This window comes from Carassius gibelio, chromosome A23 (genome assembly GCF_023724105.1).
Source record: "Carassius gibelio isolate Cgi1373 ecotype wild population from Czech Republic chromosome A23, carGib1.2-hapl.c, whole genome shotgun sequence".
NCBI lineage: Eukaryota > Metazoa > Chordata > Actinopteri > Cypriniformes > Cyprinidae > Carassius > Carassius gibelio.
In genome coordinates this window covers 11436606-11463623 of record NC_068393.1, presented here as the reverse complement: position 1 = coordinate 11463623, position 27018 = coordinate 11436606, and the positions used below count along the sequence as shown (strand labels likewise).

Genomic DNA, 27018 nt, shown 5'->3' with positions numbered 1-27018 from the left:
GAAAAAATTATCACAGTATTTTTATAATTAATGTTAAATTAATGAGTTTAATTGCACTATTTTTTTAATGTTAGTCAGGCTCAAGTCAGGCTGCTCAAACAAAAAGCATTGTTTTAAAAGTGCCATAGGGTCAACCTACACATGGCTTTCATATTAAACTCAAATATTAGAAACTATTTGAAAAAAGTACACTTCACCTTTAACACTGTCTGTCTTTTTAAAGGCTGCCTTTGATCAGTGTCTCTGTCCACAGGTGTTTCTGTGTGGACTGTCTGGATATATTAGTGGGAGCAGGAGCGGCCAACAGCGCCCGTGATCTGGACCCATGGCGCTGCTACATGTGTCAGCCTCTGCAGCTGTACGGCGTGTTAAAGAAACGCCACGACTGGAGCCTGAAACTACAAGAGTTCTTCGTCAATGACAGTGGACAGGAGTTTGTGAGTCTCGCATTAACATTTCCACCGATTGTAATACTCTGTTTGCAAAACTGGTTATTTTTAATTATACAATTTATTTACTTTAATTTTCTTTCAGGAAAGTCAGAAGATTTACCCTGCAGTCCCAGCAGAGCAGAGACGTCCAATCAGAGTCCTTTCACTGTTTGATGGCATAGCAACAGGTTTCTGTGATATCTCTTTTGATTCTATATTCACCTTTTCTGGTTAGCATGAATGTTTCACAGATGCCAATAATATGTATTCAATATTGATTTCATATCATATGATGCATATTCATAAAATTTATAAAAACGGCCATAGTTATAAGTTTCAAACTACTGTACATTTCCAGGACTATAACACTTCTGTTAGGCTTCCCTATATATCCAGGTTTCAATGGACTAGTTTTTCTTCAAAGAAAAAGGGTCTGAATTAAAATAATAAATATCTGACTTACCATATTTTCCACACTATAAGGCGCACTTAAAATCCTTTAATTTTCTCAAAAAACGACAGTGCAACTTATAATCCAGAGCGCTTTATAAATGGATCAAGGCGCTCTGTCAAAATGTTGACATTCCCTTTAGCACATCTCCATCGAGTGGATGCATAATGCAAACCCAGTCAAATGTTTGTCTGCAGTATCTTCTATTCTATGCGGCGCGGTATACGTGAATTCACCTCATTTGCACGTCTAGTTCACGCGAATGAGGCGAATTGAGCGTCAGGCGCATTACGCGCAAGTGGTGCTTTTTATGCATTTACGCGTTTGACACGAATTCACGTCTGATGCCCGAGTTGAATTTTTTTTACTTTGGCTTCAATTCGCACCGCGTTAACCAATCAGGAGTCCGTAGTCACTCATTCAACATAGAGGAACAACTGATATTGTCAGTGACCAGACACAAAGAGCTATTTGAAACAAGTTCTTATTTCTATAGAGACCCGAATAAAAAGGACCTCGCTTGGAAGAGTGTGTTGTAAATACACATTTCACTTTTGAGTCACGTACAGGTTTCTCGACCCGCAGCCCTCCCGTTGTTTTTTACAACTATTTTCCCCTTAATATACAGCTACTTTTTGCTAACAAGATAATGTTTTTATTCAGAGAACGTGTGCAGGAAAAAGTGCAAAAGCCTTGAATGCTCGATCAACATCAGCCATCTTGCAAACAGACAACCGCCTAGCCTAAATGTTCAAGCGGCAAACTAGACTTGGTAGAAGCGAATTTGACACTGTATTCACGTTTAGTGTGAACGCAGCATAACAAAATACCCGTTTGTAGTACGGGAAAAAGGAACTGGCGAACATTCAAATGAAACTTTAATAATAAAATAAACACAAAACAGCGTGACAGCCCCTCGCGGATGACTACTGCACACAAACAAACCAAGACACAAAATAAAACTCAGGCCTGTTGTCATCTTTCACTGTCGTAACTAAGAGAGAGAGAGAGAGAGAGAGAGAGAGAACTAGTGGAAATGAATGCTAATCACTTTTTATGAACATTTTTATTTTAATTTAGGTTATCTAGTGCTTCGAGACTTGGGCTTCAAGGTTGAGGTGTACATCGCATCAGAAGTATGTGAGGACTCGATTTCAGTGGGAGGTGTCCGGCATGAAGGAAAAATCCAGTATGTGCACGACGTTCGCAATATCACCAGAAAAAACGTGAGTTAACAGTCATTTTTTTCTGCTCCTCCAGTTCATCTCGGATATAAATATTTAGATCTAAAGTAGTGTTGTGCAACTCTTTATTCAGAGTCTTATTTTATATTTTAGCAGATTAGGCTCTTTATTGTTTTGTATTAAAACTCAACAAAATCCTTTTTCGGTGCCCCTCTATTTAATATATTCACTGAGGACTATTTAATGATTGTTCATGTCTGTGAGACCGGTTTTACTGTGGTTTTACATAATCAGGTTTTATATTAACCGAGTAAGACCCAGACCTCAGTTCTCTGTTCCCTCATCTGTTTCATTCGATAAAAGACTGGATAGAGACTGATTGGCGCCATCACCTCACAGGCCACACACACCTGGCCCAAGGTTATTTGTTTAGTAGTGCGTTGCTTGTCCCAGCAGCGCTTGATAAGGCTAATGGCCTCACCTGAGTCTGGTCTTTTTCGTCACACCTTCAAGTTTCTGTTTGGCTTCCATTATCTCTCCAGCTCACACTCAAACACTCAGACACACACAGGGAGCAGCAAGTTGTCTCAAGCCTTAGTGACGGAACACAAAAGCGCTTTCTCCCTTCCTAAATCCCCTCTCCTCAATTCATCCATTCACTGCCTCACTCTCCCATTCAATCACTCATTCACTCACCCATTGTTGTTGCTGAACTGGTTTGTGCGGGAGCACAGAGAGAGATGCATGAAAGGTCTCTTGTCGTTGAAGAAAAGAGAGAAGAGATATATTGGAGGGGGTTTGGGGGCCCTTGGTTGGGTTATTTATGAAACACTGAAAAAATGAGAAGGCCTGGAAAGAGTCCAGCTGCAGACATGCTCTCGCACTGGCACACGCAGATGTTGTGCCGAGGGTAAAGATGTACACAGGCCATTCCCACAGGTCTCTGAAGTGAGGGATTCTTTCAGCAGAACATCTGGAAAGTCTAATTAAATGCTATCGATGACCTCAGTGACTGGTAATTACATCAAATTACTTAGATCTGGTCAGGAAGTTTCCTTATCAACACAAGAAACAGTATCAGTCAGAAAAAGCTGAACTTCATGTTGGAGTCTTAAATGTGTTCAGAAAAGTAGGAATTCAAAATAGAGTGCAATAGTCAAATTCAGGCAGATAAAATGCCATTCTATTTCTCCATATGAGGGAATGCTTGTTAATAAATTATAAACCTTTAAAGAAAGCTACAGGATTGTTGAGCTACATGGATGGTATTTTTTTTTTTTTTTTATGATTGTGTTCAACGGTTCAACATTTGGTTCATGGCTTTATCTTTTTAATGAATACATTTCGAGAAATACTTTTGGGAAAAATTAAATCCTAAAGGGAAAATGAATACCAGGCGGCTGAAAAGGTGGATGGCCACTGTTCCACTCTGTAATGAAACATTGGGATACAAACTATTGGATTTTGGTGAATGTGTGGTGCAGCTGTGCTAACACTAGATGATGCTGTTCTGCTGCTCAGATTGCTGAATGGGGGCCGTTTGACTTGGTGATTGGTGGAAGTCCCTGTAATGACCTTTCGATTGTCAACCCTGCCAGGAAAGGCCTGTACGGTAAGACATTACTGCTCTTATGAATCTTATTAAGAGAATCTTTCATTGTGCCACACAAACCCCTTGTACACTATATATTTTGTTATGATTAAATGCCATTTCATAACACATGAATTATTATGGTGATGTGTTTACAATCAGCTCTATGGCAGGGTGTTTTTTATTTAAAGTTAATCTATTTATCCATCCATTTTCCAAAATCACTTTTCCTCCGTAGGTTTGCATGAAGGATATGAATAATAGCTCAAATTTAGCAGTGGATTTTTTTATTACTTTTCTAAGTCACCACACATAAAATTACAATTTTAATTGTAATTACTAAGACCGTAAGCAAGGCTTTACTCATAAATCATTGACTAAAACATAGTTTACTAAGTGCTTTAGTGGTTCTCAGCCAGGAGGTTGAGTACCGAGAGGGGGTCTTTGCAAACTTTAAATGGGCCACAGGATGACTTAAAATAATTTAAAGTAATATATTATTATTAATAAAATGAATTATATTGTATTTAATATATAAAAATATTAAAACATAATTGAATTGCCAAGAAATATAAAGTCTAAATGTAAACTAAAGTTTTTATCTCACTTCAATAATTTATTTTATAAAACAAAATTGTAATATGCTGCATATTGAAATTGCTGGAATTGCAAAATGTATTGTGGCTAGTTTATATATCAACACTCCTACTTTCCGTTGATAAAAAAAGCTAATACATTTTCCAAAAATACATCAGAAATAACATGAAATATCCAATCTTATATTGGGGGCCTTTGAGTCAAAAAGGTTGAGAACCACTGCTTTACAGAAAAAAATATAAAAGTCTTAGAAAAATATAAACAATAATAATAATAATAAAAAACATAAGATAATTGAGTAAAACTAAGGGAAGAGTTTTCACTTATACATTTTCAAATGTTCATAAATATTTGTCCATTTATCTATTTTCCATGAATATTTTCTTATAATATACTCCACGTCTCTTCTTTATTAATTTCTATTACTTATATTGAATTCAACTTTAATTAAAGGAGGAATGTAAACCATATATAAGGACCATAATCACCCACAAGCAACCACATAGCAACAACCAGTCGAAGTCTTTTAGCAACCGCTCAGACTACAACAAAATCTAAAAATATCCAATATATTGTGTTTAGAGGGGACTGGACGCCTGTTTTTTGAGTTCTACCGCCTCTTGAGTGAAGCCAAACCGAAGGAAGGGGAAGACCGACCGTTCTTCTGGATGTTTGAGAATGTGGTGGCCATGAGTGTCAATGATAAGAGAGACATCTCACGATTCCTGGAGGTTTGAGTTTCTCCACTGGTTACTGTTATTTCAGACGGACTGATCTGGTCAGTTCTCATTTCTATTTGTCTGTGTATCTGCAGTGTAATCCAGTGATGATTGATGCCATTGAGGTATCCGCTGCACACAGGGCACGTTATTTCTGGGGAAACCTGCCAGGAATGAAGAGGTATTTGCCGTCACAGCTTCCTCATTTCCTCTTACATTATCTCCAGACACCATCTCGAAAACTTTTTAACCAGCATCACAATAAAGTTTGTAATAAATCTGCTCTCTTCCAGGCCTCTATGTTCATCTGGGATGGATAAATTAGAGCTTCAGGACTGTTTGGAGCATGGCCGTGTTGCTAAGGTAACTTAGTTTTAAAGCCATCAGGCTTTTATTGATTAACTCTATTTATCCACTTCATGACCTTGAGCAGACCGTACCAGGAGAAATATGTGAAGTCTAACTCTGTGTGTTCAGTTTGGTAAGGTACGCACCATCACAACACGCTCCAACTCCATCAAACAGGGCAAAGACCAGCACTTCCCTGTCATGATGAACGGCAAAGAGGACATCCTGTGGTGCACAGAGCTCGAGAGGTGTGTTCGCAACAACAATCTGATGGATTGATTTGATCAAAGATGCGACCCTGGACCACAAAACCAGTCTTAAGTCACTGGGGAATATATGTAACAATGGCCAAAAAAACATTGTGTGGGTCAAAATGATCGATTTTACTTTTATGCCAAAAATCATTAGGGTATGAAGTAAAGATCATGTTCCATGAAGATATTTAGTAACTTTCCTACCGTAAATATATCAAAACTTAATTTTTGATTAGTAATATGCATTGCTAAGAATTCATTTGGACAACTTTAAAGGCCATTTTCTCAGTATTTAGATTTTTTTTTGCACCCTCAGATTCCAGATTTTCAAATAGTTGTATCTTGACCAAATGTTGTCCTATCATAACAAACCATACATCAATGGACAGCTTATTTATTCAGCTTTCAGATTATGTATAAATCTCAATTTCAGAAAATTGACACTTAACAGGGGTTTTGTGGTCCGGGGTCACAGATATCAAATAACGAGTGCTTTGTATACTAATGCCGATTTCCGATAATTCTGAAAAATCTTTAAACCGTTTTAACAACCATTTAATTTAATGACTCAAAATGTCAAGTTAAAAACATATTTTCATTACACGTGTCGACGTGTGTATGCATCAAAATATTTTTTTCAATGTAACATTTTTTTAAACAAATGTTATTTATTATTAGCCTATTTAATAAAGTTTCTTTTCGAGGATTTATTTGTTTAAACAAGTCATTTCCAGTAAAGTTTTTTATCACCCTGATATTTTTGACTTTACGCCTTATAAAAGTGTTAAATACAATTCAAAGTCATTCAAAATTTCATTTAAATAAATGAATAAATAATGCATTCAAGCCATTGTGTGTTGAAGTCCAATCATATTCAGAAATTGCCTTTTTTTAAATAATAGATTAAGAAATAATTATATAATAATAATAATTTATAATAATAGATAATAAATAATGTCACTTAATTGACCCAAAAATAATTTATTCTCTCCTTCTCTTGTCAGGATTTTTGGCTTTCCTGTCCACTACACTGATATGTCTAACATGGGCCGCGGCGCCAGGCAGAAGCTACTGGGACGGTCTTGGAGTGTTCCTGTAATCCGCCACCTTTTCGCCCCACTAAAGGACTACTTTGCCTGTGAATAACACATGTAGTCCATGATCAGGTTGTTTAAAGATACACAACAAGCATAAAAACAATGTACAAAACCTAATGTCCTCAATACGGAGCTCTTGGAGACTAGTTAATCTCTCGCTTTGCAAAGACCAGCTGAGACATTGAGCTGACTTAAGGACAAGGGTAGTCTTGACCATACCAATCTCAAGGTAGACACTGTGTTGTGATGCTTAGAGCATCAGTTAGTAAAAACACAGATAGCTTTTGTACTAGACCTTTTGTTAATTGATGTGCCCCGCAAGGTCTTTAAAACTTTCAGGGTTCATCTCAACACATGCAGTTAGATGTTATCCTTTATTATCATGAGGGAAAAAATAAAAACATTGTCCACGTTGCCTTACAATCTCAAATAATTAAAAAAGAAAGTTAAACATTTTACAGCTTATCTGGCTAAAGAATGTACAAATGTGCGATTTCTTATTATGTCAAAGAATCAGTATACTTGCATGTGACACATTTACATGGTATTGTTGCTGTGAGAAAAATACTTGAAATTTATCAATGCAAACGTACAAACACGAAGCCCCGTTCCGGTTTCATACAGCTTACATTCCCTCTGTAACATTGCACAATAACAGAATAACCAGAAGGTGTTTATTAGCAGAACTCGAGGGCATTAGCCTGCTAAACATTACACGATTGTTTTCTTCATAAGTAATTTGTTTCAAATAATTACTCAAGATAGAGATCAGTGTACTGTATTTTACCTTGAAATTAATGTTTACAAACTTTAATAACACATTTCAGCAAGTTTTTAAGCTTTCTTATTATACCTTCATTTTTTTTTTATTGACCTTTATGAGGCGGCACTGGTGTAGATGTAACATGTTAGCTCTATATGGGTTTCTCTCAAATGGAGGCTTTCATTTGTCTTTTGAAACTGTTGTTTTTAAACCTTCTGTTGTAACAAACGTATTATATCACGCATTGTATCATTGTAGCTTAAAACTGATGCCTCAACTGTCTAAAACACTTAATGTGTGGTGCCTTTTGAAGAGAACAGATACAGCCTGCCATTCTGGGGGTTGTGAAGAAATTTCTGCTTTTGTTTGATAGACCTAATGCTGTATCACAAACTGTTTTATACGTCTAATTGTATGCCTAATGTAAACTACTGTCCAAACTCAAAGCTTGAAGACTAAAGTAACTGTAATACTTCATATAAGACACGGAACAGAATTTTGTTGGAAGATGCATGTAAATTACATTTGTCCTGTACAAATCTTGACATGCAAAAATGTATGTAAAACAGTGCAAAAAATGTGCCTACTGTCATTTTATTTTCTTAACGTTTTTTTACTGTAGTGTAAACTATTTTGATATCATAGCATTAATATTTTGCTTAGTAGATCTTTCAATTTGATATATAAAGCTGTCTTTTTACTTGTTTATTTGGTAACAATGTACATGTTAATCTATATCGTTGAACATTAACAGTGCTTTTATACAGTCAGTTGATATTTACTTTTTTTCTTATAGTTTTTTGTATACAATATATTTTCCTTTTGGGACCTGTGGTATAAACATCGAGACAGAAACCAAAAAAAAAAAAAAATGTTAGTATCCTGAGCAAAACCAATAAAGACTCCAAAGCTGTTTGAGCTTGTTTTCGTGTTTTGTGTCTGCTTATAATCATGTGGTTATGACTGGGGTTCATATCTACCTTTTTTAAATGAATATAATCATAAAGCTCATGTTTATATATATATATACATATAATCATAAACCTTGTGTTTTTATAAAGGAAATTTATAATAAGGAGACTTTGAAACACTGACTAAATTCACTTGTATTTGATGCCTCTAAATGTCTTTAAATCGTAAAATGTCCAGAAAATAAATGACTCAAGACCTCATCAAAGCACCGAAACGGTGCTCATTAAAATGACAAATGACTTCCCTTCTTCTAGCTTCTGATCAAGGATGTGTCCCAATAATAGTTTTACTTGATCGTAGTGTTTCATTTCGATACTATAAACTATGACATACTCTTACAAAATTAATGATATTCAGGGTCAGGCATTTAGATTGTACTTAGCAGACCATTACCAATTTGTGTACTTCAATGGTGAAAAATCATTAAATTGGCTAATCAGTAAATAACATCAGTACATTATGGGGTGCTGCAAGGGTCCGTGTTAGGCCCTCTGTTATTTTCATCATACATGCTGCCATTTGGCAACATTATTAGAAAACATGGAATTAGTTTCCACTGCTATGCTGATGATATTCAGTTATATCATCACAACAAGATGAAATTTCTAATCTAACCAAAATGACAGAATTTGTTAAATATATAAAACATTGGATGACCAGTTATTCAGTTATTATTAAATTCAAACAAGACTGAGGTATTACTTATTGGACCTAAAATCTGCACACAGAATTTCTTAGAATACAATTTTTAAACAGAACGATGTACTATTACATCATCATCTGCAGTTAAGTACCTGGGTGTTCTTTCAAAAATCTAATTTCATGTTACAAAAACAGCCTTCTTCCACCTCAGAATCATTGCTAAGCTACTGAACATGTTATCTGATTCTGATGCAGAAAAGCTAGTTCACGCATTCATGACCTCTTGACTGGATTACTGTAATGCACTTCTAGCTGGTTGCCCTTCAATAAACAAGCTACAGTTAGTCCAAAATGCAGTTGCTAGGGGTCTTACCTGGTCAAAAAATGTATAATCTCTACACTGGTTAGCTATTAAGTTCCATACTGATTTCAAAATATTGCTACTGATAAGGCATTACATGGTTTAGCTCCTGTATATTTAACTGATCTTCTTATGCCCTAAAAACCATCATGCTCTTTAAGGTCACAAAATACAACATTTTTAGTAGTACCTAGGATATATAAATAGCATGCTTTTTTATTTTTCACAGAAATTATTTACCACTGACTTTTTTCATATTTTCCTCAACAGAGTGGATGTATTGAATGTATTGAAATATCTCACTGACATTCCCAAGCTGTTTTCGCTCCAAGGAAGTGGTGTTAGTCAAAATAACAGAGTATAAAATAACTTGACGGACACACTGAAATCCTATATTATACCTATTAAATAAAATTGTATAATTGAAAAACCTAAAGGCTACATCAGAGATAACTCATTGTGAATACTGTATTATCATGACAATGGGATGGACATAGGAAATTTATGGCATTTGGTAGCTTAATGTTTTAAAAAAATTCTCCAATTTCAATCTGCTTGTTCATGTGAATCAAATGGTGTTATTTATGATTAAAGGGTTAGTTCACCCAAAAATTTAAATTATGTCATTAATGACCCTCATGTCGTTCCAAACCCGGGAGACCTCCGTTCATCTTCAGAACACAGTTTAGGATATTTTAGATTTAGTCCGAGAACTTGACATGTTGACATGAGGGTAAGTCATTAATGACATAATTTTCATTTTTGGGTGAACTAAACCTTTAAGATAGCATTATTGTTCAACATTTTAACTACAATACAATACAAAATACCAGGAATGAACGTACAGTTTACAATCAACTAAATCTGCAGTCAGTGCTCACTGTGTCATGGACGCACATCCGTGCTTTATTCACAAGACCAATAACAAAAAAAAAAGTATTTATATAATCATAAAAAACGTAGTCTATGTCTATTTTTCTGTGGTTAAATGTAAAATAATTTGCTATAGAACATTTGATCTCCTGCAAAGCTCTAGAATGATGGATATAATACATCACACTGCTTCAGTGGGGATTGTGTAGGTTATTTAAAGACATATCCACCTTATTTTGCAACACGGAAAGCTTTTTTCTGTGAACCTGCTAGACTTAATTGACTGCTATTCACCTTTTCCCAAAATAATTTACTGAATTTCTAATTTATTTAAAACTTAAGTTAAGATTTACATTTTTAATTTGGGTAGCACTTCCTGTTTAGGGAACATTCAAAATGAATAAAAAGTAACTGAAAATAGCCTAATCAGAAAGGCTGCTCTACAAATAATCCTATCAGCAGTACAGCACTGTAATATTTCTCAAGCTAGGAAGTAGAACATTTATCTGTAAAAATTAGGAAAGCTGTCTGAACTGTCCATCAGTATTCCAGTTTATTAGGAAAAGGTTTTGATTAAAGCGGCACACAGTTATGTTACATATTAGACCACCATAGCTATACGGTATTATTTAACATGCCCATTATATTGCTGTTTTAACTGTAACTAAATCATTTGAATTTGGGATTATTCTGATATTAATTTCTTAATACATTTACACAATTTGGTTTTGATGTTCGATTGAAGAGTGCAGGACGTCACCTCACTGTACAGTTTTTGCAAATTAATAAGCAAACCTTTATAGGCACTTACTGACTGTTTACAGTTTCGCGCAAACCATTATGGGGCTTTGACAATATATGGATAGGTAGATAACTAGAAGAATATCAAAATGCAGTGAGCTGTAAAGTGATTTGCGCTACAAACTAAGTGCATTTATTATTCAAATAATATAAGAAATAGCAGTTTGCAATCAACATAGGGAGCTGTTTAGAACAGTTTAAATAACTGCCTTGCACGTTCAAGTACAAATGGCCGCGCTCGTTATTTTGTCACTTCCGGTTCAAGCATCACTAGCCGCCATTACAAAAACAAACCCCGATTTGAGTTGAAGATATTGCTGGAAACCGTAATCTACGTGTTGTACGTGTTTGCAAAAACAGTAGGTCATCTTAGCGTTATATTGTATTCTCAACAATTGTATCGTAATATGCAATTCCAACCTATTATCTTAATCTGCCTGCTTTGTCTCATGTTTTAAACATTTATTTATAGATACATAAATATCAATTACTATATGACATCGTAAAAAAACATCTTCATTCACTTCCATGCACTCATATGCTGAATTCGGAAAAGTCTCTACTGTCATTTAAAGAAATAATAGGCCTTAGTGTGGTGTGGTAGCATGTTACTCTGTTTTCGGCTATTTTTCGTTCCGTTTCTCCTTTTTCTGAAACGCTTTTCTGTTTTTAAGAGTGATTTGCACGTCCAAAACCGCTTTCCAACGCGGGTCGTAAAAGGCATGTTATTGGTTGGAGCGACTTGGCGAACACGCCCCCATCACTAAACGAGTCATTTCTTTACATCTACACAAAGATTCGCTGAGAGAGGCACGTCGTTCGTCGTGTGATTTTAAGTATGTATGGTTCACAACACAAAGGAAGAAGAAGAATTTAACTATTTGGGAAATGCATACGATTCAACTTTTTCAAGATTTCTTAGTTTATATCCAAACATAACACAATAACAGATAATGATGATACGTTTCGGTTGCAATGACTCTTTTTTTTTTTTTTTTTTGCGAATCGGTTGAGTAAATTGAAGACTCGCTTAGAACACAGAAAAAGACACACAGTGAATGATCGCCACCTACTGGAGTAATGATGCTATTTACAAAATAAGCGAACAAATCTTTTAACTGATTCGAAAGATTCGAGTCACTAGGTTGAATCAAAATTCCCATCAGTGACCACACGGTGTTTCCACGTTGCAAAGCAGCAGGACGCGTGCAACGGAACGTTTCTGGATTCAAACGCGATCGACTGCCCTGCGTCAGACCGACCGATCTGATGATCCATTGAACTCAAGGCATCGCCAGTGGGAGGTCCTACTAACGGAACACCGAGCGGGACAGGGTGGTTTAAGGAGTAATACATGTAATGGAATTTACTCTCTGGAAAAGTTGTACAGCTGGTGCGCGTGCGCGATCTGGACATCTCTGTGTTGCTAAAGATAGTTATGAATATTTGTAGGTTTTTAAGTCGTTTGTATTTATCAACCTGGTTAAAAGACTGCATGCAACATTCGATATTAATACGTGATTATATCGTTGACGATATTATTTAGTTTTTGCTGAAGTGCATCTAAACAAAAAATGTTAACAAATTTCACAAGGAAAAACACTATATACACGGTTAGTCTAGGACATGTATATTAAGATTAGACGTAAAAAGTAATCTAATTGCCTTAACTCATTGTGTGAACGTATAACATGTTGAATACATTTTATCAACTAACGGTAACATTTTTGTTAAGACATTACTTTTTCATCCTATTGTTTTCCGTGCAGTCTGTGTCCCACAATGCAATGTCGAGGAATGGCTATTGGATACTTGGGAGGCTGCTCGCGCTTCATTGGCCACTACAGCTGTTTCCTCCCTTTAAGTTTTCGCGGGAAATAGAGGGTTGCACATGCGCGGATATTGTGTTCTTATTTTCCAAAACGTCATTCAACTTTAGGCGGTAGCATTTTTGTCAAGAAGAAAATATCTGTTTGGTCTGTGATTTTTGTTTTGTTTTTTAATGAAGAAACTTACGTTTGACGCATATAGTGGACAAATATTTTACAAATTAATGAGTTATTACGTACTTTATCAACGCAGACTAATATAACAATAATGTCTCCACAGGTTATGGAAAAATGGTGGTGAATGTGAAGACTGGAGATGAGAAGCACAATCTCAGTGAGCTGCTGGACTGGCTCAATGAAATACTGCATTCCACTTTCAGCCAGGTGGAGCACACATGTTCAGGTATTTTTGTTTCCAGGTTAAATTAAGCATTTTAATAGGAAAGTGCTGAATGTTAAATATTTTTCAGTGACACTTTTATGGTGTTTTTTTCCAGGTGCCGCTTTTTGTCAGTTGATGGACATCATTCGGCCTGGATCTATCGACATAAATAAAGTGAAGTTCACAGCAAAAGAGAATGCAGACATCTTGGATAATTACAGTCTTCTACAGGAAGCTTTCAGCAAGGCACAGATCAAGAAAGTGAGCAACTGAATTAAAACTCTGACACCCCTCAACCCCCCCCCACACCACACATAGACTCCTCCCCCTCTTCAACACTCTGATTTATTTATTTATTCACAAGCAAAAAGTAACTTGTTATTACTTGCACTACTGCCTGTTCATCCAGGAACACTGTATAATCCATTTGCACACTGAAATATTTTTTTCTATGCACTTTACTGTCCATTGCAATACTGTAAATTATGTTCAAAGTTCTGCCTATAGTGTACTTACACTTTTACATAGCCCATCTGTATAGTATGTTCATAGTACACCTATCTGTATATCGTGCTTATAGTATTTAATATCTGTAAATTATGTCCATAATACTTACCTGTATAGTTATTGTACATATTATAGACATTTATTCTGTACTTTCTGCTTATTGCACTTCTGGTTAGATGCTAACTGCATTTCGTTGCCTTGTACCTACATGTGCAGTGGCAATAAAGTTGAATCTAATCTAATCTAAAAACTCTGATTTATGCTATCAAAAAAAAAATGCATCATATAAAATATTTTTAATTGTTTGGCTATGCAATGATCAACATGCATTATTGTCAACAATGCATTTTCTCTCTTTGTTTATAGGAACTAGAGGTGAAATCGTTAAAGAATGGAGACATCCTGAAAACATTAGATTTACTTACATGGTTCAAAGATCTTTATGATCAAAATGTTGCAAAGGAGAAGTATAACCCTCAGGAGGGTTTTGTTGTACAGGAAGTTGTGTCATTGAAATCAAGCAGAGAATTTAACATCTGTAGGTGTTTACCTTTTTAAATTTTATAGATATTGTAACCTGCATGTCATTTTTTTCCCCCCTTTTTGTGACTTCTTTCTTTCTTTTTATTGATAGCTAAAAAGGAAGAACCATCTTCAAGACTCTACAGTCCTGTGCAAACAAACTGTCTAAACCAGAAAATGCTAAATATTAAGAGGGGATCACATGAGTCTTTTTTCCGGACTCCGGCCACAATGTGTTTCATCAGAAAGTATGGCTTACCTGATGCTGGATCAAACTGTGCCAATAGCAAGGACAGTGTACTATTAGGCCTAAAATGTCCTGAAGAAAATTCAGACTTCTGCAGTAAGACTCCATACTGCCTTTATTTATTCCATGGAGTGGAGCTTGAAGATGAGAACAAGGCCAGTGTACCGCTATTGGGATTTTTTGACAAAGTTACTGGGGAAAACAAATTCCGACTGCTTGATGTTCTTCATCCAGAGAAAGAAACTGCTGATGCCATCTGTACCTGCATAGTGGAGATGCTGAAGAAGTTCAGGATACCTCTAATAAACATGGCAATATTTTATTCAAATTTCCCAGATCATGAAGGTCTTCTCTCAGGTCTAAAGTTGCTGAAACCTGAGATTGTGTCTTTATGTGGACTAACAGATATGGCAGGAGAAGTGTGTCACAGCGGTGTTGAGAAAATGGAGATTTCTGGCCTGATTCTAAATCTCATCACCGAGATCTACAAGCACTTTCCAGCTTTCCCAGCTGCTCTACAAACTTTGCTTGAAGATGTTGATTGTTCGAACTTCAGAAATGCCCTGACGTCCCAATGCTCTCTATTCTGGAGAATCATCCAGAAAATGACTTTAGCTTGGTCAGACCTTGAGAAATACTTTGGATCTCTGGATGCAGATGAAAATGCAATCTGTCGTCTTCTTAGTGACCCCAAAATAAGACTCGGCGTACTCTTTCTTAGCCACGCTTTGCAACCGCTTTACGATTTTCAGCAGAATATTGACCGAGGTGTCAGCGTGACACAGCTGCTTCAAGATGCTTCTCAATTAGTGAGATTCTACACAGCAAGTTTTCTCAGACCCAAAGCAGCCGAGTATTTTCTTAGAAGAGGCAAGACCTCGCTTATACAGGAAACAGTGGGACATTTACCAAGAGGAGATGTTGAAGTCGGCAAACAGGCTGCTGACTTTATCCTGCAATGCTCTGAAGAGTTGACAGACTACTTGGAGACGTTCCACAGTTCCATCATCTCCTTCTACACAACTGTAACTGTTAATATTATTCAACGTTTACCCTTCTCAGATTCCATTCTGAGAAACTTGTCATTGGTGTTGAGTCCAGGAAAAAAGCTTGAGGTGACTGGCAAAATAGTCCAAGATTTAGGTGTCTGTTTTGGAGTTTGCTCGAGCCCTGAGAATGTCAGCTTACTCACAGATGAGTTTTTGGAGTACCAGTTCATTGATGGAGGTGATGTACATCTAGCCAACCAGTCAATGGAGAAGTACTGGATGACAGAACTGAGGATTATGGGAAGGACATCTAGTTTTGGGAAATTAATCGTTAGCTTGTTGGCTTTGCCCAGAACGTTGAAAAAAGAGATCATTTTTGAACAGGTGAGTTGCTGGTTTATGAAGAGCTTGAGAAACCAAAATATAATTTATCAGATATTTGTGTAATAAGATATAATTTCTCCCTTTAAATGTGTCGGTGGTTATGAAAATTAATTTAGTTTGGATTAAGGGACCTCTGACGATGTTTAAAAGGTCGAGAACATTCAGAGCATCTTTGGTCCATAGCAATGCACTGTCAACCATCTAGAGCATCCAAACAAACATCTGAAAGTTTGGTTTGTGTCTGTGTGTGGTTGTCTGTATCACAGATGTTTCAACAAAATGACTATCTCAAGGAGAGGAAAATAGAGGAGTTGGTGGAGAAGGACATGGCTGAGGATGATGTTACAGACAGCAGTTCATATAAAAGTGCTCCATCACATCTCAGCCCAGAGACTCAAGGGAGCGCCATGTCCGGTAATGACATGTACATGCACATATACTTTGTAAGGTTAAAGGTATATTGAGGAGCTGATCTGTACTTACTTTGCTTTTGAATTTCAGATATCATTGACTTAACGGAAATGGATGACATGGCACCAATAGTCGTGGAGGACATTGAACCAATGGAAGTGGATGATATTGTGCAAATCTCTTCTGAATCAGACACAGAAAGCCAAAATAACACAGAAGGTGTTATAAAAGCTAGTGGTATTTTCTTTTACAGTTCTGCAACATTGAGAAAAACTTACTTTGCCCTTCTTTTTGCTAGGGGATTATCCATATGTGTCTGTGATCTTAGATGACGATGATGATGATGATGATGAAATCACTGATGATGATGACGATTACAACTGTGATGCTGTTACATGTAATTATACGGTAAATGTCTGCTCATTTGTTTTTGTTTTATGTTTAGTTCTGGATATCTTTAATAAACATTTTGCTTTCTCTGCCAGAAAAGAAAAGAAAATACATCTTCTACAGAAAACAACGAGAAAAACGAAATCCAGGTAACTTATTTTAATATTATAATACAAATGCTTTTTTTTATTATTATTATTATTACTTCTGTGCAATTAAACTGAAACTAAAGTGAGAAGTGCTTTTAACCATTTCTTTAAGATGGAATAGGATAAAGTGTTTTAACATCAGTAAAATTAGAGTTCGACTTTAGACTCTCCATCCAACGAGTGCTGTGTTTTCTGTTAAGGATGGTTACACAGTGGGTGAGATGGTTTGGGGGCCGATTGAGGGCTTTGGTCTTTGGCCTGGACTGGTTCAAAGCTGGGACAGCAAGAGCCCTTGTGGCTCCATGCGTAAAGTGATTTTCTTTGGGAACAGGATGATATCAGAGGTAGAAAAATGGCTTTGCAAAGTCTTATGTGCAAGCTTCTGGGTAATCTTTTACTTAAATATGAGTATGTTACAAATTGTCTGTTGCAGGTCCAAGCAGACAATCTCCTGCCCTTTTTTTCATTTGCCAAGTGCTTCTGTTCTAATTCCTTCGCTACAGTAATGGCGTACAAAGATGCAATTTTTAGTTCTCTGCAGGTAAGACAAGTTTTGTTATTAGTGATCTGTAGTTCATGCACTAGCATGCAGTTTGCAATTTCTTCAATTTGCTGCAATTCCAATTGGTTATGCTACTGGCACAGTAATTACATAATCTTTGATGCCTTTAAAAAACTTCCAATTGTTAGTACAAAAACATATTTGCATCTCTTTGTGTGATTGTTCATGTATCTGTAGGTGGCCTCTAGACGAAGTCGAATGTTTTTTTCTCCCGAGACCGAGTCTAAGGATGAACTGTTTAGAATCATGTTGGACTGGGCCTTTGGAGGCTTTGAACCACTGGGTCCAGAAGGACTTCAAACTCGATCAGAATGCAATGGTATGCAATAAGAACAGGAGGGCGCTCTTTAACCTCACTGCTTTATTCTAAAGTGTAGCATGTAGTATCAAATGCTGTATTCATTTACTATGTATTTATATCTGTCGTTCTTTCTCGATCAGTGAATAGGAACATGAGAAAGCACAAGGACTCTACAGGAAAGTTATTTGAATTAACTGTGTCTCTCAGTAAACTCCCTGAATCCCTGGAGCTAACCAGTGGCTCAATAGACCTTGGGACAACCGATGTTTATAGAAAACACATGCATTCAAAATGGAATCAGAGATCTTGGCAGACTGTGAAGATACGTAGAAAACACAAACCTGCACAGAGGAATAAGCATCAAAATATTACCCCAAGCGTACATATCGAGTCCAGACAGAACAGCCAAAAAAGACGTAAGTATATCATTAACATTTATTGTTGCTTTTAAAATTGTAATGGCAAAGAAAAAAAAAACCTAAGTAACCTGGTGTTTATTGAAATGTTTTGACAGATCAAATGGTGCATGAATTTCTGGAAAACAAGAGAAACATTGAAGGTCAGAAACCCTTTCATAAAAATTGCAGTAACCGTTATTAATGAGTGAAGGTCATCCTAACTTCATTTCTCCTCCTTCTCAGAGTTCTGCTTATCATGTGGAAGTACGCCTGCCGAAATCAACCACCCACTTTTCGAAGGAAAGCTGTGCTCGAACTGCAAGGTAGTAAATACAGTTACACAGCTGTAGTTCTCTCCACACAGGGGTTTTGGCTTTACCAGCTACAGCTGTTAATAAATGTTGCATAAAATCAAGTATACAGTCATATTATGAAATACAATCTTTCAGTGATGTGTCTTTGTGTGTACGTTTGTCACATATAGTATAATTTCGCGGAGACGCTGTACAGATATGATGAAGATGGTTATCAGTCGTACTGCACCGTCTGCTGTTCTGGCATGGAGGTCATTCTGTGTGGCCATGACAACTGTTGTCGGTGAGTGTTTACAGTAATGTTGATACCAGGACATGGGTTTGATTCCCAGGGAAAGCAAAAATCTGATAAAATGAGTAGCTTGAAAGCATGTATGTATGTTGTATTTCCCCTAGTGTTCTTAGATGAGTTGAACTTGGTCTTTTTTTACATTTCCCTAGCTCCTACTGTGTGGACTGTCTGGATATCCTGGTGGGTGAGGGCACATTTGACCGGCTGAAAAATGTGGACCCGTGGACGTGTTACCTGTGTGCACCTGAGAGCAGCTCTCGAGCTTTGAAGCCCAGGAATGACTGGAGCATCCAAGTTCAGGAATTCTTTGCCAACAACAGCGCTATGGAGTTTGTTAGTGGTTGTTTCATAATGTTCATCATCTTGCAAAAATATCGTATGATCTTCCTTATTTGTATTTGAATTGGTTCGACCAATGACATTTGTTCTCCTTAGGAGCCCCATCGTGTTTATCCATCAATCCCTGCTAACCAGCGACGTCCAATCAGAGTGCTTTCTTTATTTGATGGTATAGCCACAGGTAAAAATTGCCCGTATTCTTCCACCACTTTAGTTTAATACACTTATTCTAGTGTTCTTGTACTGGTTATATGACACATTTAAATACATTTTTATGTTTCAGGATATCTTGTCTTAAGGGATCTTGGCTTTAAAGTGGAAAAATATGTGGCCTCAGAAGTTGATGAAGAGTCCATTACCGTTTCCATGGTCAACCATGATGGAAAAATCACTCATGTGGATGATGTTAAAAACATTACGAAAAAGCATGTATGGTTGCTAAATTGTTTTTCATCATCTTGTTTTTTTTTTGTTTTTATGAAAATTGTCATCATTTACTGACCCTCATGTCATTCTAAAACCACAAGACTTTTGGTCATGTTCGTAACACAACTGAAAATATTTTTATGGAAATCTGAGAGATTTCTGTTCCTCCATAGACAGTCTCTTTATTTAAAATTCTGATGACTTAAAAATGTTTGCAAAGAGATCAAAAATGAATCCATGTGAATGAAGAGGTTTAATCCAAGTCTTCTGAAGAGTCACAATTATTTTAAATGATGAACAGATTTAATTTAGGCTTTTATTCACATGTATTCATTGATCAGTGAGCATAAACAGAAGCTCAACAATTCCTGCTGGACAAGCGCAACCAAACCTCATTGGTTCTTGTGGAAGCTCAAATATGTAGGTGTGACCAAATGAACCCATTTGTTCTCACGCATCAATGCACCTTTTTTTTGCTTCGGTTATTTGATATAAATGTTGTAAACATTTTTCATTGAACAAAAATCTTGATTAAACCGCTTAATTCATATGTATTTGTTTTTGTTAAACGTATTGAAGCATCAGAGTTTTGAGTAAATAAACTTTCAATGGAGAGACAGAAATCTCAGAGATATTTTTACTAATATCTTAATTCTGGGTTGATGTAACCCTTTAAATGGTAAAACCTCTCTGCACATGTACTGAGATTGATTTATACACCTGAAGAAGACTCCTCTGCTGTCTGCTGATTGAATTTATTATTTTTCTTTGTTCAGATTGACAAATGGGGTCCGTTTGATCTTCTCATTGGTGGAAGTCCTTGTAACGACTTGTCCATAGTCAATCCTGCCCGGAAAGGCTTGTTTGGTAAGTCAAAAGTCTGGATACTGAAATCTAGTGCATGATTCACACAACAGATTTAAAGTTTTGTTGAACATTTGTCAAAACAGCTAATAGTTAGCATCACTCACTGCATTTGAGATCCTCTTTTATTTTCTGCAGAGGGCACAGGACGGCTCTTTTTTGAATTTTATCGGCTTCTGAATGTTATGAAGCCAAAGGAGGATGACCCACAGCCGTTCTTCTGGCTGTTTGAGAACGTGGTGTTCATGGAAACCCAGGTTAAAGCTGACATTTGCCGCTTTCTGGAAGTGAGTGTTCTTCTTGTTGGATAGAAGTTTTGCTAAATACTCTCAGCAGTTTATTGTAATTTTTAAAAAGCTCTTATATATATTTATATTTTAGTGGTGGGCATAGATAATTTTTTTTAAAAATCTAGATTAATCTCACTGTAATCTTGGAATTAATCTAGATTTAAAAACCCGTTTTCCGACAGTAGCACTAATTGAAATCCGCACCCGACCCGCTTAAAATAGAACCAACACCCGACCCGCACCCGAAATCAAATCAGTTAAGCCAATCACATTAGACACACTTTTTTCGAATTCTATTGCCAGGTCATACAGAAGTTATATCTAAAACTCTTTTAAAAGATATTCGTTTTTTATACAATTTAACTCAATTTTGATCAATGTTTTATCAATCAGTGCCCGTATTTAATAAATAAGAAGGAAATATATAGCAGACAATGTAGCTAATAACCTTAGTGTAATTGACAGAATTACTAAGAAATATTTTGCTACCTAAAAGTTAAATATTTTTTGTGTCACGCATGCATGCATGTCTATTTCCCTCATATTAAATATAAAATGCATGTGGACTGATATTTTTCCAATGTCTGGACTCCTTTATTAATGGACTATATAAACAGACGTTTTAATGTATTGGTATTAAATGCATTTTCTGAGAATTTGTAATTAAATTTTTTTACTGCAAATTTCGAAATAGGTGCTCTTTGATCCATCAGTGATTACATTACATTAGAATAAAATATCTCATAATAAAATACAAATGTATATGAATGTATATGCATAGTTCTCATCAGTAGGAAATACAGATAAACGCTTTCATTTGTTGTATTTTTGATCTTGAAAGAAAACAGAACAGCAAAAGAGCGAATCATACCACCATCTGAGGTTGTGCTTCAAGTCGAACGCACCCATTTTTAAATCGTTCAGTATTGCGAGAGCCGGATCTGTGCCGGAGCGCACATGTGAATGAGCTGCACAAAGTCATTTTCAGATGCAATTAAAAAAAAAAAAAAAAACCTGGATCGCCTAGATTAGGCCCATATTCACAAATGTTTTAGTGATATTCCCATTGTCAAATACATGCAAGTGGAAGTGTATTGTTGTTTAAACGCCTTTTATAACGATCGCGTTAGTTGAGCTGTATGCGCGATATAATTTTATGACACAAATTTTGAAATGGGCTTAAATCAAACACATTTTAATACAGATTCTGTATAGCCTACATATATACATATATATATATATATATATATATATATATATATATATAAAAACGGAAAACAAGAACAACGAAAAAAAAAATAGCTGGTTGATCTTTTACGTCTATTAACTAATGACTCATGCAGCCGTTCGCGCGGTTGTGATTTTTTTTTTTTTAAAGTGGAACGTAGGCCTATTTTTACGTTTGCAGGTGACTGTTTTGAATCCTTGTTTAGACCCGTGTTTCCCCTGTGTCTGACCCGACCCGCACCCGTATCCGACACAGTTGGATATTTTTCACCCACAGGTACCCGAACCAGTGCAGGACTCTAGCGTGCGTCTTGTCGAAATTTCCATTGGGAAGCTTCGTAAAAAAAAAAAAACATTTCCCTGATGCAAACCCGGCGGCATCTTAGCTGCATCCATGTTAGCACGTCACGTTTGATGTGGTAATTTCACTGTAGGCATACACACAGGTTTAAAGGGGGGGTGAAATGCTCGTTTTCACTCAATATCCTGTTAATCTTGAGTACCTGTAGAGTAGTACTGCATCCTTCATAACTCCAAAAAGTCTTTAGTTTTATTATATTCATAAGAGAAAAATAGTCTGTACCGATTTTTCCCGGAAAAACACGACCGGCTGGAGGCGTGACGTGTGGGCGGAGCTAAAGAATCACGAGCGTGAGTAGGCTTTTGCGTTGAGAGCGTTTGGAAGCTGTGACTTTACCGTGAGGAAAAGCAAACCAAAACAAACCATGGCTAACAGTCAAATTCAGCGTATATTTATGATCCAGAATCAGATCCAGAGGCTGAAATTTAACAAGAGCAGCATCAGCAACAACGTCTCTATGTGGTATTGCCTGAAACTGTATATATTTGCTTATCGGTTTTGGAAAATGACTAAGTTCCACTTTGTCGTCTTTTTTTTTTTTTTTTTTTTTTAAGCTGTACATGTGGAAAGTGCAGTTTGATGACAACATCGCATGTTGTTTACTTGATGTGCTTACGCGCCGATAGCTAAGTTAACAACACAGAGATATTAGAAGCAGTTTTACTCACCGCCTGCGGTTCCAACACACGATCGTGACCCTTTTTAGTTGGGACTGCATTATCCTTAAGAAATAAACGATGTGCAAATCCGTCGTCAAACTGGGCCTTGTTTGTAAAACAAGCATCTTCGAAATGCAGGGAACAAACAAAAACACTTGCACAACTCCGTCGATGCTCTGTAAAAATAAACTCCATCCACTGGTCCCTTAATGCTGTTTCTCTTTAGGTAATCTGTGCAGGGTTTTCTTGCCCTGGCAACCAAAAACACACTCCTTTTGTGACATTTCGCGACGCTCTCGCTCTGATCAGTGAATGTCTGTGCTCTCGGTTCTCTGCTCTACAGGAGCGCGCGCTCTTCCGGCAGAAGTGCCCTTAGGACCCATATAAGGAAATTCCACTCCATCTAACAAAAATACTCAAAAAAAACTTTCCGAAACTTGTGACAAACCGGAAGGAGTATTTTTGGAACAGAAATACTCCTTCAAACATACAACTTAATTTTTGTAACTTTGTCCATGTTTAGCATGGGAATCCAACTCTTTAACAGTGTAAAAAACTCAGTATGCATGAAATATCATTTCACCCCCCCTTTAAGACTCGTTCTCGCCCCCTACAGATTCGGCTAGGTATACATCCGCGCTAAAATATCAAGGTGAAAGTCATCATAGCTTGCGTAGTATAGACCCAGCTCCCAAACCAACTTTGAGAATAGATTAATGGCAATATTTTTTTTAAACGCCCGATAAGAGTCTCACGTTTACGCAGCACGTTAACACCAATAACGGCCCACCACTTTATATATATATTAGGGCCGGGACTTTAACGCGTTAATTGAGATTAATTAATTACACAAAAAATAATGCGTTAACTAAAATGAATTAATTACAGAAAAAAAAATTCCCGCGTTTTTAATAACTTATTTTTGCACCGCGGAACGTTTCTCACTGGATGAGTTTCGGCGGACCGATTATACTGAAGCACCAACTAGCGTTCGCATATCACCGCAGCAGCACATCGAGCCTCAAGTATCACCTCAACGCAAAACATATAGCAGCTAACGTGGACTTTACACTTTGTTGAACTATGTATTATTTTGTTGGTGCTACAGTTTATGTTGAACTCTTTATTGTTTTGGCCAAGGTTATTGAGAGTTGGACTTAGTATGTTATGGCCTCTTAAGCAACAGAGAGATGTTTTGTAATAGTCAGTGTTTCCAATGTTCTGAATGTAATTGACAGTATTGTGTTTTACTTAAAAAAACACCTTACAGAAGGTTCCAGCACCTATAAGCTTCCTGAATTTCTGAAATAATTATTTAATAATGATTTAATAATGAAATAATAATTTCTGAATTTCTGAGTAATATTTCTACATTGTTTCTAAATATGCTATTGCTACACTTAATGGCAAAAATTGCACTGGTCTGCTAGACTTGGTTGAACAAAAATAAACAATATTTTGTTGCTTAAGCTTATGTATTCAGTCATTATTCAATGGTATACTATAAATCCATGTGAAAAAAATTACTTCTCACTGTTCTCAGGTCAAATATTTATATGCGATTAAAATGCGATTAATTTCGATTAATTAATTACAAAGCCTCTAATTAATTAGATTAATTTTTTTAATCGAGTCCCGGCCCTAATATATATATATATATATATATATATATATATATAATTTTTAAAGAATGTTTTAGTCTTACAATGTAGTAAGTCTGTGTGGTTTGTTTTTAGTGTAACCCTGTGCTTGTTGATGCTGTGAAAGTGAGTCCAGCTCACAGAGCAAGATACTTCTGGGGGAACATACCTGGCATGAACAGGTGTGTCAGTCATATTCATATGAATAACACACCTTTTTTTTTTTTTTTTTTTTTTTTTTTTTTTTACCTGGAAAATGCATTCAACAGTGTAAACTAAAGTATATAAATATGATATACATCATCCATTTAATTCTGTTTTGACCAGACCAATCATAGCATCTCAGAAAGATAAACTGAGTCTTCAGGAATGTCTGGAGCCTGGCCGCTCTGCAAAGGTCGGTCATGAGCTTCTAACCAAAGATATGCAGTACATAAATATCATGATATCACTAGTGATGAGTTCTGAAACTGGGTTATGGTTTCGTACAAACTTAAATTTTTACTGTTTTGTAGTATGAAAAAGTTCGCACCATCACCACAAAACCAAACTCACTGAAGCAGGGCACCAAAGACGCACATTTCCCCATCACCATGAATGGAAAAGATGACAACATATGGATCACAGAAATGGAGAAGTAAGTTTTACTCCTGCTCTTAGCTGTAAATACAAATGTAAATATTTTATTTATGATGATTCTCACACTTTCACAGAATATTTGGATTTCCAAAGCATTACACGGATGTGAAAAATTTGGGGCGTTTGCAGAGGCAGAGAGTGCTGGGGAAGTCCTGGAGCGTCCCAGTCATAAGACATCTTCTAGCACCACTGAAGGATTACTTTGCTTGTGACGAGGTCCCCTTGAAATGAAAAGACACAATCTTTTTCTGTCAGTGTGAATAGACTCATGAGAATTTGTTGCTTTTAATCGTTTTACCCGTATTTTTTAACTAAATATGACTAACTTGTTTGGAATAATGTATGCTGGGAAACTAAAGAAGGTTGAATCCATTTTATTGAATGTTGCATCAAATCATGTCACTTTAAAAAAAAAGTAATTTTCTTAATTTGCAGTCATGTTTAACTACAAATGTAGTAAAAAATTTGATGTTGGATTTAGCAAAGTTAATAAACATGATGAGCAGAATAAATGTGCAGTGCTTTGTGAAGTACCAAATTACTACTGTGTCTGAAGTAAAGACAATTATCAAATGTCTCAAAGTAATTCACCAAATGGCATCTTTGCTCCTGCATTTTAATTATCTGAAGCATTTTGCCTTTTGGTAGCTCTTATATCCTGAGCACTAGTAATTTTTCACCTGGATTAAACGCTCTCAACGCAAAAGCCTACTGGCGTTCGTGATTCTTTAGCTCCGCCCACACGTCACACCTCCAGCCGGTCGTGTTTTTCCGGGAAAAATCGGTACAGACTATCTTTCTCTTATGAATATAATAAAACTAAAGACTTTTTGGAGTCATGAAGGATGCAGCACTACTCTATAGGTACTCAAGATTAACAGGATATTGAGTGAAAATGAGCATTTCACCCCCCCTTTAATTAAAAATCTATTTCAACCATGGTACACCGTTGCTGTATTGTGGGGTGTATTAGCGCAACACATAATCGCCACGGGGAAAATAAAATGAGAATGGATTAACTTTACACCGCTTTCCTGCTTGGAGGTGCGACCACGGAGACCATAACATCTGAATATTAATTTATACAGCTTAAGTCAACATTGAAAATAAGGGGAATTTCTCGGGTTACTCATTCAAAATACGGGAAATTTCAGCATTCATCTTTTTGTTGCCATCCCTCTGCTGACAGCAAAAATTTGTGCTGCATTAACTAACGTCAAGCGATTTGTGAAGCTAGGTCTAATGTGACTTTAGTTACAGATTGGCGTGAAATCGTGCTCTCACAACAACCATGCTATCTTAAAAAGCCCAAAAATCATGCCAAGGTTGCTTTCAAGTAAGCAAAACGATGCTTTGAAAACATCTGTTTCGCTAGAAGGGCAAGGAGTAGCAACAGGACAACAACACAGAGACTTGACAGGTCCGATTGAAGGGCCCAAGCCCTATTTTGTATGATCAACATAGATCTTCAGCGCCCTACAGGACAAAGGCTTCTCCTAACCCTGCCACCGTGGGGAAGAGCGTCCAAGACCACTTGCTGGAAACAAAAAGGATTTGAAGCAACCTTATGGACATGGTAGTAATGATGTCCCAACCCTCTGGGTTTTGAGAAGACCCGCGCATCGGGGACATCACGGAAGTTATGTTGCTAGTTAGACCTTCTTATTAACCTTATCAAAGAACCTAATAAAATATGAAAATATATATTCCAAATATTTAACATGGGCTATAGGGAATTGCACTAGTGATGGTTTGATCGTGAACGAATTGTTCTTTTTGAACAAATCTTTTAGGTAAACAAATTGTTTTCTC

At 36.5% G+C, this 27018-nt stretch overlaps 2 protein-coding genes across 8 annotated transcripts in view; both read left to right on the top strand.

The window, feature by feature from the left end:
- Positions 1-8345, top strand: part of LOC127945015 (DNA (cytosine-5)-methyltransferase 3B) — a 50254-nt gene extending 41909 nt beyond the window's left edge. The window contains exons 14-22 of the mRNA XM_052541513.1: positions 254-437; positions 535-619; positions 1963-2108; positions 3588-3678; positions 4837-4985; positions 5069-5154; positions 5267-5336; positions 5451-5569; positions 6580-8345. Of these exons, the coding sequence (XP_052397473.1) occupies positions 254-437; positions 535-619; positions 1963-2108; positions 3588-3678; positions 4837-4985; positions 5069-5154; positions 5267-5336; positions 5451-5569; positions 6580-6721 (1072 nt within the window). The 3' untranslated portion in view covers positions 6722-8345. The remainder of the gene's footprint in view (positions 1-253; positions 438-534; positions 620-1962; positions 2109-3587; positions 3679-4836; positions 4986-5068; positions 5155-5266; positions 5337-5450; positions 5570-6579) is intronic.
- A 2960-nt stretch (positions 8346-11305) lies between these two features.
- On the top strand, positions 11306-25718 carry LOC127944572 (uncharacterized). Of its 7 annotated transcripts, none has more exons than XM_052540608.1 (25): positions 11306-11443; positions 13194-13316; positions 13411-13556; positions 14169-14340; positions 14437-15944; positions 16211-16358; positions 16446-16574; positions 16654-16763; positions 16841-16894; positions 17095-17238; positions 17328-17435; positions 17634-17775; positions 17898-18173; positions 18272-18316; positions 18399-18478; positions 18640-18752; positions 18911-19094; positions 19197-19281; positions 19384-19529; positions 20303-20393; positions 20529-20677; positions 24664-24749; positions 24895-24964; positions 25083-25204; positions 25281-25718. In XM_052540608.1, the coding sequence occupies exons 2-25, from the start codon at positions 13205-13207 to the stop codon at positions 25435-25437; spliced, it is 4377 nt and encodes a 1458-aa protein (XP_052396568.1). In that variant the 5' UTR covers positions 11306-11443; positions 13194-13204; the 3' UTR covers positions 25438-25718. The 7 variants fall into 7 exon arrangements, with proteins under 7 accessions (XP_052396568.1, XP_052396572.1, XP_052396573.1 ...); XM_052540612.1 differs by lacking the exon at positions 11306-11443 and adding an exon at positions 11790-11920; XM_052540613.1 differs by lacking the exon at positions 11306-11443 and adding an exon at positions 12083-12431.
- Positions 25719-27018: the final 1300 nt, after the last annotated feature.